Source organism: Phycodurus eques, chromosome 19 (genome assembly GCF_024500275.1).
Source record: "Phycodurus eques isolate BA_2022a chromosome 19, UOR_Pequ_1.1, whole genome shotgun sequence".
Classification (NCBI taxonomy): domain Eukaryota; kingdom Metazoa; phylum Chordata; class Actinopteri; order Syngnathiformes; family Syngnathidae; genus Phycodurus; species Phycodurus eques.
Window position 1 is genome coordinate 8,248,665 of NC_084543.1, and position 16,144 is coordinate 8,264,808.

At 41.5% G+C, this 16,144-nt stretch overlaps 2 protein-coding genes across 4 annotated transcripts in view; one reads left to right on the forward strand and one right to left on the reverse strand.

Annotated features, from left to right (window-relative positions):
- Window positions 1-4,730, forward strand: part of LOC133395220 (cytohesin-3) — a 37,233-nt gene extending 32,503 nt beyond the window's left edge. For all 3 annotated transcript variants that reach the window (XM_061663975.1, XM_061663974.1, XM_061663976.1), the window contains exon 13: window positions 1,733-4,730. In XM_061663975.1, coding sequence (XP_061519959.1) covers window positions 1,733-1,805 — 73 coding nt within the window. In that variant the 3' untranslated portion in view covers window positions 1,806-4,730. The remainder of the gene's footprint in view (window positions 1-1,732) is intronic.
- On the reverse strand, window positions 3,088-15,710 carry usp42 (ubiquitin specific peptidase 42). Its single transcript, XM_061663972.1, is given in 18 exon segments — window positions 3,088-4,611; window positions 5,449-5,524; window positions 5,603-5,895; window positions 6,973-7,929; window positions 8,562-8,644; window positions 8,846-8,920; window positions 8,922-9,485; window positions 9,855-10,023; window positions 10,526-10,626; window positions 11,562-11,702; window positions 11,791-11,902; window positions 11,984-12,066; window positions 12,168-12,238; window positions 12,320-12,387; window positions 12,506-12,605; window positions 12,784-12,894; window positions 12,987-13,193; window positions 13,768-15,710. Coding segments are annotated over 17 exon segments (3,411 nt in total). The 5' UTR covers window positions 14,006-15,710; the 3' UTR covers window positions 3,088-4,611; window positions 5,449-5,486.
- Between the last annotated feature and the right edge of the window lie 434 nt (window positions 15,711-16,144).

The following is a 16,144-nucleotide window of genomic DNA, read 5'->3' on the forward strand; positions in this document are numbered from 1 at the left end:
ATCCATTTACACCGATGGGGCACTTAGCCACATCCCACGTGTCGGGTTCTCGTGGGTAACCTTGACGATGACACGATACTTGCACTTATGTGTGTGTTTGTGTGTGAGACGAATATCCAACACGAACACGCAGTGGAACACGTACACACACAGCGGTGACCAAACAGGAGTCTGTTTCTCACACTTTCACACAGATAACACACCGAGGTGATTTTGCTCTGCTGGATAAGCTCACTTCCCTTTGATTAGTGAACACAAACACGCACGCACACACACACACACACACGCACGCACACACACACACACGCAATGCAACACGTGCACACACACACACACACGTGCTGTATGTGCCCTATATCTGGGGAGGAGAAACTTTTGTGCTACATTTGATGTTTACACTGGTCAGACAGGCCGTTGTATTTATATTAAATGTAATTATAATTAATTAACCAATAATTTACCAAAATAAAAATGCTTAAATATATGTAAAATATTTGTTTTCATTTTTGTTTGTTATTAACAATAAATCCATGAACACATAATTGAATTAGATAAATGAAGCAAAAGTGAAAAAAAACACGTAATAAATTTTAGAGGTAAAAATGCTTTATTAATGCAACAAATACAATTGAATCAAATAATTTAGGAAAAAATACTTGCCATAGATATTTCATTTTATATTAATATTCACATGAAATTAATGTGTTATGTAATGAGATAATTGAATAGAAATAATTAGCTAATACATTAGCTAATAAATTAACTGATTTGGGGAAAATAATACCATCAATAAAAAATGTTAAATGTAATTGATTAAAAAAAATGCAAATGGAAATATTACAGGACTCGATAATGAAATGCTCGGTGGGACAGATTAAAGAACAAAGCATGTGGAAGTACAGGAGGTGGCTGTAAATGATTTGTTTTATTTCCTACTTTGAAGCTAATTTACAACTGAGTGGTCATAGATCATCTCCCTCATCTTCTTCCTCGCAACATTTTTCATAATTTATTTCAGAGCTGGGTAACACAGTGGACTAGTGGTTAGCATGTAGAGGTACTTGCGTGTTGTTGTTTTTTTTACCCCCAGCTACTCCGATTCGCCCTAATGTGACCTAATGAGGACAAGCACTCTAGAAAATGGATGGATGGAATTTCAGAGCTCTAAATTTGATTACAGACGCCCTGTGCTCTCTAATGTTGCCACACACATGCTTAACGCAGAATGCAAAACGCCATAGATAGGCTAACTAACATTGACGTGTGTAAGTGAAACCAATGCATTTTTTTTTCCTTTTTGTATAAGTGTGAGGGCGCTCCAAAAATGAGAGAAGTGTGTATAGACTGATTTTTAAAAAGGCGGTAAAAAAATTAATTTAAAAAAAATCTGATTAGAACACAATGTAATAATTATTACATGAATTCAGCGGCTGTTTCTGGCATGTGCCATATGTGCGGCCACATGGCGGCATTCAACATAGGACAAGCGTCAATACTTGGCAGCACAGTGCACTAGTTGTTAGCATGTCTGTCTCACAGTTATGAGGTCCAGGGTTCAAATCTATGCTCGGGCCTTACTGTGTGGAGTTCCTATGTTCAGAACTGTGAGTCACATACATGAGCCACTACTACACTGCGCAAAAACATTCTAAACGTGAACTTGATAATGTAAGCATACTTATTTTGGACACAATTACACTGCGCAGTAATGTTTTCTGTCCAATCTTCCCAGGGCCAGCATCAGCAGAGATCCTTTCTACGACATGTTGGCCACCAGAAAGAGGAGGATAGCCAATAAAAAATAACCAAAGGCCTCTCTCAAAGTCTCTCCTTTGCATCACTGCCAGGTCCGAGGCGAGCAGAATCCAGCACCGTTAAAAAACTCACCTGTGGATCAGTTCTCAGTTGAAAGCTACGAAGAAGAAGCAACTTTGTGCAACATTTAGGAAGGAGGAACTTTGGCACCCTGAGCAGGATTTTACAAGGAACTGCATCTATTTCGCTCCGCGGGGAGGGCGTCGCTCTCAACAATTCTGTCCTGATGGGAAGCCTCAAAGCTAATTAATCAGCTGGTCTGATTTGTATATGCAAAACGGACTGATTTATTCGTAGCTTTAGACGAATACGCAACCCCAAAACAGTTTGGGATATTGGCTTTTGGGTGAAATTTCAAGATGAACCTAAAATGTGACACGAGCCATCGTTCGGCCGATTTCTTTTGCTTTGAATTCCAAGACAACATTTCAGATACAAACGCTGCTGCTACAGCTCACTTCTAAATAAGCAGCAGTTCTGCAGACGATTCTTCCCAAAAGACAATTCAAGCGGTTTATTGCCACTCCCAGTTGACGTTTACTGACAGACAAACTATAAAAGCAAAGATTATTATGCGTGCACTTCAAACAACCGCATAACTTTGGTGAGGGAAGTCTGATAGCTTAATGCTAACGCACAATGCAAAACGCCATAGACAGGCTAACCAAGCTCGTGCTGATGTTGCAGGTAGTTGAATACAGTGTAGCAACACATGTAAGACGTAACACTCACATGCATATATTATTTAGCCTTTGCGAAGAATGATATATATAATATTACTGCAGCTTCCGAGTCATTGTGAAACTCTTCTTTGTACTATATTGCCCCTGGTGGCCAAGAAGGAGCAAAATGTGGGGCTGGAACATATTAATGGCATTGCCATTCATTACAATGGCGTAGGATGATTTGAGGGTTTTGAGCTACAAGTGTGGTCACGGAACCAATTAAACGTGTACCTGAAAGCATAACTGTACATTCCAAACGTTTTGAAGTCAAATTAAGTCCACTTGTAAAGTGCATACTAGGTTCATCCTGGAATTCCAAACGAAAGGAGAGCGTCTCAAACTTTTTTTTGTGAGTATTGTGTATTTGACTTGTGGAAAATGCATATTCCCTGTGTTGGAATATTGGTTAGCAGATTAAGAATAATTTGCACTACTGTATTACTATTATTGTGTGTCTTTTGAGTAGCATCGCTTCTTATAAAGCTGTGTTAACATTTTATGAAGCGCCACCTTTGTGATTATGTTTGTAATTTATTTTCTTTTAACAAAATCATTTTACAATCTGCATGTATATGATGTACATAATGTTTTTTTTCTTCTTGTTTTTATATAGTTTGCAAGTCATTGAATGCCCATTAATTCACGGTTTAGTTCAACAATTTACAATCATGATGAGGTGTGTAAATGACAGGACGATAAAGATGCAAACAGATAGCGGGGGTGTAAAAAAAAAAAAAAAAGGGAAAAAAAATTACAGGATTTTGAAAAATAATTATATGACCACTGAGCAGTTCTTTGGTTATTTCATAAGCCATGGGATTCTCTCGGGGCTTCTTTTTTTTCTTAAATGACTAGACCTTTGAACAGATGGTTATCAGGTTGCATTCAGTTAAGTGCTTATTTACTGTAATGGTGTACACATGGATATTACATATCTATTTTGTAAAAAGTACAAAATTATTCCCACTGCCCCTCCCAAATATTTTGAATTCATCCCTTCCGTGAGTTTTCCAGCTATTTCAGTGCATTTTCTTTTCTTTTTTTTTTTTTTTTTACCAAAAAGTCAAAGAAAACAGTACAATTTCTGACATTAACAAAATGTATTTTAAGGCATTTACCTTGTACAATGTATAAATGCTAACATGCTAAATTAAAAGGAATAACAAGTTTTCAACTTCTGTCAAAAAGTTGCAAAACAAAACACAATCCATACTCATGGCTGACTTTAGTCCAGACAATATGAGCAGAATTAACAAGTTAGTCTAAAAACAAATAAACCAAAACAACATCCATTTATAATCCTGATACAGGACTTTCATATGTGTGTGTGTATATATATATATATATATATATATAAAAGTAACTGATAGTACAGTTGAAAAATTAAATTCACAGTATTCCTTATGATGCTAGAAGACGCAAATCAGATTTTTTTCTCCATTAATAAGCAATACAAATGGTCCGACAGCATTATTATATTGTCCTTTTCAGTTTCGTTAAAACAGATTGTGAGCTGAAAGACAGACAGAAAGGAATGACTTAGAGAAGAAGCAAAACAAGTTGAAAAATACCAGCGTGTGTTCGAAAATAAAACTCAGGGAAATGTGCTCAAGTCAGTTCAGGGTATCGTGGAGGTATCAGTGAGTCAAGCGTTGCTTGTTGGTTTTGTTCATAAATTCCACACCTCCCACCAATTTGCCCCTCCCAGTGGTGAAGTTGAAGAAAACTCAAAATCATCTACGCACGTGGCGACCTTCCAAACTTCTTTTCAGCAGCGTTGGGTTTTCCTTTAACATGAAGCGAGTGGATGATGATGATGAGTTTTCAAGTCCTGAGTTCCACTGAGCAGCAGTTGAGATGTTTTAAGCTCCAGGCTTTGTGTGTTCCGTACATGTATATATTAATATTTGTCATCGTTCACGTCCGACAGGAGTGGGAGAGTTACTGCAACTAAATCGATGCTTTAAAAAGTGAATATTTAAAACACTTGACGTGGTAAAAATACAATTATTTCTCAATGAAGCACCATGTCGTTGAATCATTCCTCCGCTGTATATTTCGGCAGGGGGTTCTGGAACAAGAGAAGAAGCATTCAAGTCAAATATAAGCTGTAAAGCAGGGGTGGAAAATATTTGTGCTAAAGGCCACAAAACACACACACACACACACACGTTTAAAAAAACATTCAAACCATGTGGATTTAAAATAGTTCCAAGGTCATTGTTTATTATTTGTAAATATTTTAATTACAATTAAACGTTTTTAATGAAATTATGTATTTTCTAATATTAAAAATCTTTGTGTATTTTATGTAAACGTTTAATAAAATGTTATATATAATTTCATTATAATTAGCCAATAAATTAAAATAATATATTTGTTTTATTTTAGTATCTTAGGTGAGCTTGTTTATTTTAATATAATAAACCGTGCCCATTTATTTTATCATTTAAAATTTAATCCTACTTAATTAGCCATTGAATTGTATTTATATTTTAATGTTTTATGTAAACTTGCTTATTTTAATAAAGTAAACCTTCCTCATTTGTTATTTTATTATTCATAATGTTATTTTATTATCATTGATGTAATCATACATAATATCTGCCAATTATTTAATAAAACAAAAAGTATTTTTTTTCAAAATGTATTAATGTGCAAATAATTATTTCATGGGATAAAGGAATTTAATAACAGAAAATGCATTTGAATTGACCAAATTTAGAAACGGACCGCTACATTAAGGCACCAAATATTACAGGACCCTTGATAATGTAAACGCTCAGCGGACAGAATTAAAGAACAGAGCGGGTCATTTGTACTAATATTTTGCCCACACCTGATGTAAAGGGATGAGTTTATGTTTGTTTTAGTACTTATGTAGTACATGTACTAACTGCCCACTCACGGTCAGTGCTTCATGGTACTGCTCAGTACGCTGGACCATCAATGGGAGACAACGCTGGCTTGGCTGTAACCGTTTCCTACGAAACACAGACAAAAAATTGTGAGCCTTTTACTTCAGACTTCATGTTTACTTTCCGATAATGAGCGTGTCCCACCTGTGTGTCCATTAAGGTGGCTGTGAAATGGCCCGTGTGCAGGCGCGGTAGGGGAGGTGCTGTACGAGGGGCCGGCGGCATCGCGGCTGACGTCGTCGTCGAGGCGGCGGCGTTTCTCCGTGGAGCACTCGTCTTTGCCGTGCCTGCCGTCCTGGAGGTGGCGCCGTTTGCGGCACTCGTGTTCCTCGCTGCTGCGAGCCTTGTGGCCGCGGCCGTCCGGGCTGCGCTGCTCACTCTGGCGCCGCCGCTTTTTCTTCTTTTTGACTTCACAGCCTCGGTCCGAGTCGGAGCTCCTGACGGGAGATTCAAAAAAGCTAATTACCCTTGCGAGCAACATTGAGTCAAGTACACGGGTGGGCAAAGTGGGGCCCGCGGGTCACATGCGGCCCACTGTTCTGTAATCCGGCATGTCAAGCGTTTACTTTATCAAGAGGCCTGTAACATTTGTTGCATTCATTTAGTCAGTCTTTCCTAAATGGCATTAGTTAAAAAGTATTCATTCATTCATCTAAGTAAGTACTGGGTTAATTGATTTATTGTAACCAATGAAATGAAAAATATTAGTACAATTACATTTTTAAACTATATTCCATTTAAAAAAATTATCCAGTATTTTATCATCAAACAATATTCCATACTGTAATATTTTTGTATTTTAACATTTTGTATATTTAGTCATTATAATGATTATAATTGTGCATAAAAATTAGTGCATTATTTTACTATTAGTGTAAACATTTTTACATTAAATACAAAAAATACTTTTTTTTATTCAATAATACAAATAAAAAAACATCCATTACTTAATTATATATATTTTTTTTTAAATAAAGTTTTGTTACATAAACATTTTGGTTAATGATAATTATAAACAATGAGCATGCTCTATTTTATTGAAATACATTTTTATATTAATATTTTACATTTTACATGAAATACTAATAATAAAGATTAATTATCAAATATTAATTTTTTAGATGCTTCTTAAAAATAATACAAAAAAATCTAAGCTCATCCTAAAATTAACATTTTTGAATTCATAAGTAAACAAACAAAAAATTGCATGCATTAGTTCAGTTATAAAATTGTTTTTACATAAAACAATAACAGTACATAAACAATGGTAATTCTTTATTTTATTAAATAGTTGGTCAATTAATTATAATTACAGTTACTAATTATAATAAATGAAATTATTATTATAATTATTATTTTTTTTTTTTTGTATATACTGATGACCTGGCCCTTCTGTTCGTTTGAAAAATCTAATGTGTCGCTTGAGCACTGAGGTTTTCCCAGCCCTGGTCTAGTGGGACAAGTAATGAAAACGAGATAAAGTGTAGTTACGACACACAGATTGAATTACTCACCCACTCTCACGGTATCTCTCTTTATCCTTTGACTTCTTCTTCTTGCTCTTTTTGTTTCTCTTGTTGTGGCGCTCTTCCGAGCGACCGCTCCTTCGACGATATCGTTCTTCCGACAGCGGAAAAGCGTTCCGATGCGGCGACCTGCTTCGCGTGGTGGACGACGCCCAAGCGTCTTTACAGGGGTAGCTGTCCCCTTCCCTGCCGTCATCCCTCATCCCGCGAAATTCCCGGCCGTCCTGCTGCCGCCTCCAGCGGCCGTGAGACTGGCGGTGGCCGTAGCTCCGGCGTTCGTAATCGCGCTCTTCCCTGGATCGCTGGTGGTCATAGAAGTGGTAGTGGTGTGAGCACCGGTCGCGGTCCCGCTCCCTGGGGTGGTGAACGGTCCGATCCCAGTGACGCTCGCTCTCCCAGTCCCGGTAGTAATAATCCGGATCCCTGTATGAGCGGTGGTGGTAGTGGTGGTCTCTGTAGTTCCGTCTGTAGCGATTCGTGTCCCGCTCCTGACTCCTGTCCCTGAAGTAACCGTCTCTGTCCCTGCTCCAGTCGGACGAGTACACCCTGTGTCGACCCCTTTCCCGAGACGACCGCCTTTCGTAGCCTCTGGAAGCGGGACCGGCCTGGAGCTGCTCCTTCACATCCGCACGCCCTTCGGAGGCTGCTGCCGATGAACCACTGGTCAGCGGTACGTCTTTGACTTCATCTGTGGGAACGGGAACCTTCGGTAGAACCGCGCACGTGCCGCTGGTGCTGTGGCAGGGGTCTGGCGAGGCGGGTAAGGCTGCAGGGCTGATGGATGCGGACTCGCTCGGTGTGGCGGAAGCGGCCGCTGCTTCGCAGGCTGCTTGCTGAGGCGGGGGATCGGACAGACGTGTAGCCCTTACATCAGGAGCAATGTGCTGGCTTTCACTGGCAGCAGGTTGGACCCTCTGAACAGAACTAGCCTGGGACGCCTCTTTGCTGCAATCACGAGAACAAGACAGGCAAAGGTCAAGACGGGACTACAGTGAACCCTGCATATTCTATAAGCAATTACTAAATTTGCAGGTTTCGCTCGTCATTTTTTTTTTCAAGGAAACTATCCTCAGCTATTCGTGCTCTTTCTGAAACACCCTGAGAAGTTTCAAGATGCCGCCTAAGGCCTCTCTAAATAAGAATTGGTGTCAAGGAAGTATGTTGAAGTACGACAGCTTGCCTGAGAGACAAGCTTTCCATGTCAGGGAGGAGCTAAGTTTAGCCTGAGTTGTTAGCAGAAATTAGTCTTCACCATGCCACCACTTTTGACCTACTTACACGTGCCCTTACGGTGCATTTTTTAAAAAAAATCAAATCCGATGTTTGAAATTATATTTTAGGTGTTTTGGGATCATAGTTTGTACTATATTCATGGTTAAACTACTAATATAGGCGAGATCCTAAAACATTTTAGAAGGCTTCAATTACTCATACACTTCCAGTATCATCTGTCGACAATTAATTTTAAGGGTAATGTTGTAAAATGAGTTTAAAATGATATTTTATTGTTTATACTGAATCAATGTTAAATGGTAGTGACAGCAAATTGTGATGCTTCAATTGTATTGTAAAGCTACCTTGGTTGAAAGTGGTCAGTGTCCAGTCCATTCACAGTGAAAGTCCCCTCCGATGACAATCTTCCATCATTACTGACAGAGATCTGAAAGGCAGAAAAAAGGCATTTTAATGATAGTAATAGATGCCAACATACCGATAAACCCCCCCCCAGAAAAAAATCATCAGCTTGATAGCCATTGATTTTTTTTTAAATTTCAATCTTGTGGTTCTAATTTGCAGTGGTGTGGAACCACACATTGGAACTCATTACAAAGACGTAATAAAAAGGAAAAGTATAACTTACCTTTTCAGCACTATTATGTCCATTGACTTTTTGGAGTCCATAACGGTGTCCATTTTGGTTGGTTTTCGATATGCCTGTGTGTAATTCCATTCAAACCGTTTCCATTGTGGTGCGCTTCAGAGTCCCCATTGGCTGCCGGGGGAGCCTTGGCAAACTCATCCCTCGTTTTTTTGTCTCCATTAAGGTGACTCTTGACTGAGCAGCCGTTATCCAGGGATCCGCCGTTCTCCTGGTCCGACTCCTCTGAGAGCTCTTGGCTGTACGGAACCAAGGACGACGGTCCGTTGCCTCCGCCCTGGTGATCCCCGTTACTGCGCGCCGTGCCGTTGACATGGTTAAGCTGACGTGGGATGAAGAGAGCATCTGAGGTAGACTGGGAGGAGGAGGAGGAGGCTGAAGAGCTGGAGGACGAGGAGGCGGAGGAGCCGCTGGCAGAGGACGAGGAAGAGGTGGGGCGATTCTGTTTGCCTTGGCCGATGCAGAACGACAGCTTCAGGCGCTTGTCGTGCTCTGGGATCACTGACGTGCAAGACGAGGAGGCCGCACTGTGGTTCGGTTTTCCCGTAACACTGCTGCTGGTGCTGGGGTTGGGGTTGGGACAATCCCTCAGAGATCCATTCCCATTTATGTGGAGAGAGTTCTGCGGAGGGGACAAAAACTTGGTCAGACACTGGTTACATAATGAGACTATAGCTCAGGAAAACGGGGGAAATGAGCCCTAGAGAGCAGGTAACCCCGACTTTAGACTTCGAGGAAGTGAAAAAAGCTCCGTCTTGAGCCTTGATGCAGGAAACATCAGGATACAGTTCTTGAGTGGACAAGAAGTCCTTAAATAACTTCAATATAGCCAACTTGAACCAAAGCGTTAAGGTGTACATAGGGTAGCTGATTTTGTTTTTTAAGTGTGTATCTGTCATTTTGTCTGGATTTCTTTCAGTAATATTGTGATACCGACAATAATGATAATCGTGATGTGAAATTTTCATATTGTTTTGGAGATCCACATTACCTTGGCCATGTGTGGGGGCAGCTGCGGTCCAATGAAGCAGACGTTGTTGTTGTGGTGGCCGGCGGTGTTGATGCGGGGTATCGCCACTGGTCTGGGTGACGACTGACCAGGTACAGCAGAGTTATGGGTCATGTGACAATAGTCCCCTTCTTTCTTTCCATCACTGGACCTTGTGGAACAACACAACATAACCAATGAGACGCGAGACAGAAAGAGAGCGAAAGCAAGAAGACAGACATGTCGAAAAAGCAAGATGTGAAGGGTACTAAAGCAGCATATTTTGTAAAAAAATAAATACAAATGTTTGCCTGCTATTGAAACCCTTAATATAGTGGGGGGATATAGGGTAATCTGGCATTAACAACACTTTACATTAGTTATTATGGTATGGTAGCATTATATTGATGGTCCTCAATATATGTGGAACATACAGAGGGCCAAAAGTACTTTTTCCTAAAGGCCACTGTCGCAAAAACACTATTTATAAAAAAAAATAATAATAATAAAAAAAAAACGCCCATAAAACAAAGACATAAAACCTGTATTTATACATGCTTTTTGTTTTATGAAGCGGTTATAAATGAAAGAGGAAGTCTGGACTCAGGAGTAGCAGCGCTTGATGTGCAACAAGTACTAAAACATAAATCAGTTGATGATAAAGGTTTACTTACTTGATGTAGAAAAGGACATAGGCCTGCTGGTTCAGAACAGACCTGATGTCACTGACAGTCACAGAGGAATCATTCATCTGAAACCACTGACCATTGCTTGCCTGGGAGACATGAAAATTCCCTCTTTCATTCCCTCCTCCAACTTTAACACCAGCCCAAAAAGTTAGACCATCAGTAATTACCGTATTTTCACGACCATAAGGCGCACTTAAAAGTCTTACATTTTCTCCAAAATGGACAGTGCGCCTTATAATGCGGCGCGCTTTAAGTGTGGACCGATTTCCAAAATGTGTAAATGTTGTTGTGTGACTTTGATGAGCGCTCCGCTTGACTGACTGGGAGCATTTCCTGCCAACACGTAGCTTATATAGAGGAAAGGCGAACGTGACTGAGGACAGCATGCGGACGTTAAAGGGGGAAGGGTGCGCGTGATAGAGTAGTCGGTATATATTGGCTAAGGACCCCCGAAAATGGCACCTACGAAAAGACACGCTTACGAAGCACAGTTTAAACTGCAAGCTGTCAGTTATGCGGAGGAACATGGGAATCGAGCATCCGCGAGAGAATTCAAGATCAACGAATCCATGGGTCGCAAGTGGAGGAAGCAGGAAAACGCCGACATCATTGCTGAACAGCCCCCCGCCAACGAGACTGACCACTGACGAGAGGGAACCCGGCATGTTTGATGGAGAACTTGCCCAGCTGTTCATTTCGGATACAGAAGATGAGGACTTTGATGGATTTGTGGATGAGGATTGATCAAAAAATAACGTGAGGACATTGTTAAATACTTCAATAAAGTACAACCGAACTGCCTTTTTAAAAACATACGCTAGCATGCATGCTAGCGTATGTTTTAGCGTGCATGTATGCTACCATATGTTTTAAGCTAGCGTACCATGCCGGCGCCCAATAATACGGTGCGCCTTATGTATGTGTTAAATACAGAAATAGACCCCGTAACGGAGACTGCGCCTTTTAATATGGTGTCCCTTATGGTCACAAAAATACAGTAGTTGACCAGTAGAGCTAGTACCTTAACATAGCAGAAGTAGTGTCCAGCGTGGCAGCTGAATCCAGAGTGGACGAGAACAGCGTACAGCCCGTAGTGCTGGGCCTCCCCTTGCGACTGGGACATGAAGGGCCGCAGGTCCAGGTTCTCGGGATATTTCACATCCTGGTGAGCAAAGACAAGATGATGAATAAGAAATTAACATACAAGCAGTGGAAGCACTCTGTAAGCGAATCAAGTTACTGGTAAATACTTTTGTGATTTTTCCTCCACTGAAGTTGGCAAAGCGTTTCAGAGACAGTGTGAGCACATTGGAACTGCGATGGATAGTGAATCTCTTTGAGGCTGTGACCATTTTTTTGCACCTGGGAGAATATTTTTTAGTTAGTGGCTGCAAAACACCAAGTAAAAACAGCCTCCTTAAAAATCTTTTGGCAGAAACTTACTTGGAGCACTTGTAGGCATTCTCTCCATCCAGCTGCTCTGGCTTGACAAACTGCTCCAGGGCTTTTGAGACACTGAGTGCCATCTGCAACGGGAGAGACTCTGTAAGTTAAATACCTTCATTTGAAATGAATATAACTACATAAATTACACTGCAAAATGATGGAAATAATTCTGTGTAGTCACTTTGATTTCCAGAGTGATATCCAGAAAAGGGTCAAATGTATCAGAAACTCCTTTGCAGTTTAAACATTTAACTGAAAAAGAAACACAAACCAAAGATAATCAGATTAGAAATGCTGCAAGTATAGAACCATAAACTGACATGACAAACTTACCTCTGGACCTTAGGTAACCACCAAATACCTGATGAATGAAAGTGGTTGCCTGTGTTTGCCTGTCCAATCTGTCACACAACAGAGCAAAGAGGTTTAACTGACGAGCATAAATTGACAAATGCAACAACTTACGATTTACTGTGTGTATGTATACACGGCAAATTCTCAATTTAGGATCAAACTTACTTGGTTCCAGGTAAGCAGGACTTTTGCATAGCATCCACCGTGTACCTAATGAATTCATGGGCATCCTCCTGGCTTCCATAGCGAAAGTGCTTCGCAATCTCTGTTTTGGGGGGAAACAAAACAAATCTGGATTCATATAAAATATAAACAAAACATATGACCTCCCTAAAACTAGTTCCCTCCAAATTCATGAAAATAAACAGGTAAACAGCGCCTCCTGTCGTTCATTTTGTGCAAAGGCTATTTTTTTTTTTTTTTTTTTTTTACAAAGAACTTACTTTTGAGCTCATTCAGCACACCAATTGGCTTAATAACATTGCCAGAGTTAGCAAAAACCTGAATGATGTGGTTTTGCATGGTGCACATCATACAGAAGCCCGGCTCGTGACCTGTGGCAGAACCAGATGAGAGAAACATCACACATGACTGTGGCGAGAAAGAAAGCGGCCGTGATGTGAACGACAAAGAAGAAACAACTTGCATGTTTTCGAGTGCTCCCGCGACAGCATGTAGTTGGCAAATGCGGGTGTGTAAGTGAGACACTGTAGTGCTGAGTTGAGGAAACAAGTGTTGCCCATGTTCTGCAGACCGGCGCCTATGCGGTGAACCTGGTTCCACTTTAGGCTGAGGCGCTCGGGAGAGAAGAGGACCTTCTGCGGCACGTCGATGCCGTCGCCACTGCACAACACTGGACACACAACAGACGAAAATTAGACTGTGTGCATTTTTCAAGAGCAGCCCATGAACCAGTTCCCGCCTTTATGCGACATTACCTATTAAATAAAGGACCCTGGGCCATCATGTTCATATATTTCACATGTTCTAATAAAAGAGGGATGCTGGAAAAACTATGTGAAGACAAAGCACGGCCTTTCTGACAATGCATCAGTCAGGCTGCTGCAAACCACCTTCACGAGACTCATCTGAATAACAAATCACAATTTGCGTGCATGTTAAAGTGATCAATCACCCGTTTGCACTTTTTAGCTTGGTAATGAAGGCCCAAAACAAAATCCGAAAAGGATTAACACCAGGAGGTGCTTCATTTGAATGCACAGCAACAAAACAACTATTTACATTCTTGGTTGATCAAACTTTGTCAAGGGTAAGACACTGTCATCACCCAACAGGTATTCATGAGTTGACACTTGCCATAGTGTTTGAGCACAGCTTGAAAATGTTATATTAATATACATACAATGCTACATACTTAATCAGAGAACTTCAAGATAAAAGGACAAATAAGGTACTAAACCTCCTACCTTGCTCTTTGGGTCGGTCCACGGAGGAGGGCGTACTATTGTAGATAACAGCACCAGGCGTCGGGCCCAAGCAGCCCCCTGGACCCTTCAGTCGTGGAGAGTCGGTGGGCAGGGTGGAGCCCACTGCCCAACTGCTAGAACAGCTGCTGTCCATCCCGTCTCCACTGGTGAAGGGGGATCTCTTGCAACCGACTGACTCGTGGTCAGAATTTTCGGAGGATCTGTCAACAATGGTCATAGTTCATTGCTGCGGGCGGGGGAAACACATAGAAGATTTTAGAATCAGCAACAATCAGTGCTTGCTTTGTTCAAATATTTCAAGTGAGTCTGTGGCTAATTAAAGTTTAACGATATATAGCGCCTGTCCTCGTTTGGGTCGCGGGCGAGTTGGAGCCGATTTCAGGTGACTTTGGGCGAGGGAGACGGGGTACAGTCACCTCACCAGCCAAATTGTAGGTGACACATCGCTGGCATCGGGCAGAATCCTCATCTCAAAATTATCACTTTTCAGTGGAGGAAAAAAACAAAACACAAAACAAAAGCGCACATTTGTTCAATATTGCAACATCAAATGGGGCAAGCCATTTTCCAACACTTTCGATTGGTCAATAATTGTAAAAAAAATAACACTAAGACGTGGGGACTGACAATATTGAAAATAGGAAAGATTTGGGGGGGGGGGGGGGCATAGTAAGTTTCTGCCTGACACCAGTAAAATAAACAACCATTCACACTTATGGCCAATTTAGTCTTCAACAAACCCGACATGCATGATTTGGAAGTGTGAGGAAGCTAGAATAACGCAGAAAATCAACAAGCACGTGGAGAGCAAGCAAACTCCACAGGCTCGAACCCCGAACTTAAAGCTGTGAGGCAGATGCGCTAACCATTAGTCACTCTGCTGTATTACAATAGCAAACAAGTTGATTACAAAATGAGTAGGTATTAAAGTTTTTGCCTGATTGAATACACCTCTTCCTGTTGTGCGTTCTAAAACTGTCAAGATAGTTTGTGGACCCACTACAATATAGAAATAACGTTCCGTGGAACACAATGAAGTGCCAGAGAAATAACGTCATACACAAAAACAATCGCGACTCCATGACTAATAACAGATCGTTAAATAATTTCACTTTCGTATGTATGAAATACTGGATGTGATCACTTGCACACACGCAAAAACCTGCCACAAACGACATTTTTCGAACAAAAAACGTCCTTGGCGTCATAAAAACTGTTTTTTCCCCCAAAGGGTTGACCGTTAAGTAAAAAAAAAAGTGTTAATTTGAACTTTCCGTTTAATAAAGTTACTCCGGGTGCAAAAAAACAAAAAAGGCGAATTTCCTGGTCGGGAAGCAGCTGTTCCCTCCCACTCCTCTGTTACGGACTGTCTGACTCACGTTGGCTGCGGCTAGGCCTGCAAGCACGCACAGCCGTTCACTTCCAATAAAGCATTCCGCAAACGTGTGTGCCTGCTTACGGGAGCGCAACAGCAACTTTGAAACGTAGCTTCGAGCCAAAATAAGCACCGCTGTGAACGTTATATGGGCCAACTCCATAGAAAGGGCGACAGTTGCGCAAAAAAGCTAATAACGCAGCTAACGCGTCGTGCTAACGTCGTTAGCCGACTTGGCACGATGGACGGGGCTGACATGGCGGAGAACATAACCACCACCACCTCCCATCCCCGGAACACATTACGGTTTGGCTTTTTGAAATTTTTTTTTAATAATGATGCTTTTAAAGAGTGGAGCGAGGAAGGGGGGGGTCCCCAACGAACGCGTAGCTAGCCCAGAAAGGAGGGGCTCGACACCGGTCGCTGTGTGTTCACTGCGCCGCTCCAGTAGACATGACAGAACCGGTGTAAGGATCCTACAACAAACCCGGTCGGCTCAGGTCCACCGCAACGCGGCGGCCGCGTTGTCGAAACACCTCTCGACCCGAAACGCGTCGAGACGCTCACCTTGAATGTTGTTAAAAGCCCGTTTGTAGCGATTGTAAAGCCATTGGTTATTTCCAAGCGGGCGTCCGTCCGGCGGTGAACAATGACGTAGATGATCCGTCCACAGAAACATCCGGGTACCTGGGCCCAAACGAGAGCCGTGATTGGCTACTTCCGCGGTTTGATTTGCGTTCGACGCGTTGCGTGAAGATCCGTCGCACGTTCGTGCCGCCGACCTTTGTGTACACGCACAAACATCACTGTGCGCGTTACACACATACAAATCAACTTGAAAAAAATGACGCTGATGGATTCGAAACATATTTTGACTGACGTTGTAGCAGATATACAGTATCTGCATAAACGATCGATTCCCTTACAAAAGTGAAGTGTGGTATATTCCCTGGCTTGGTAACCAGCAATCTCAAGGGTACA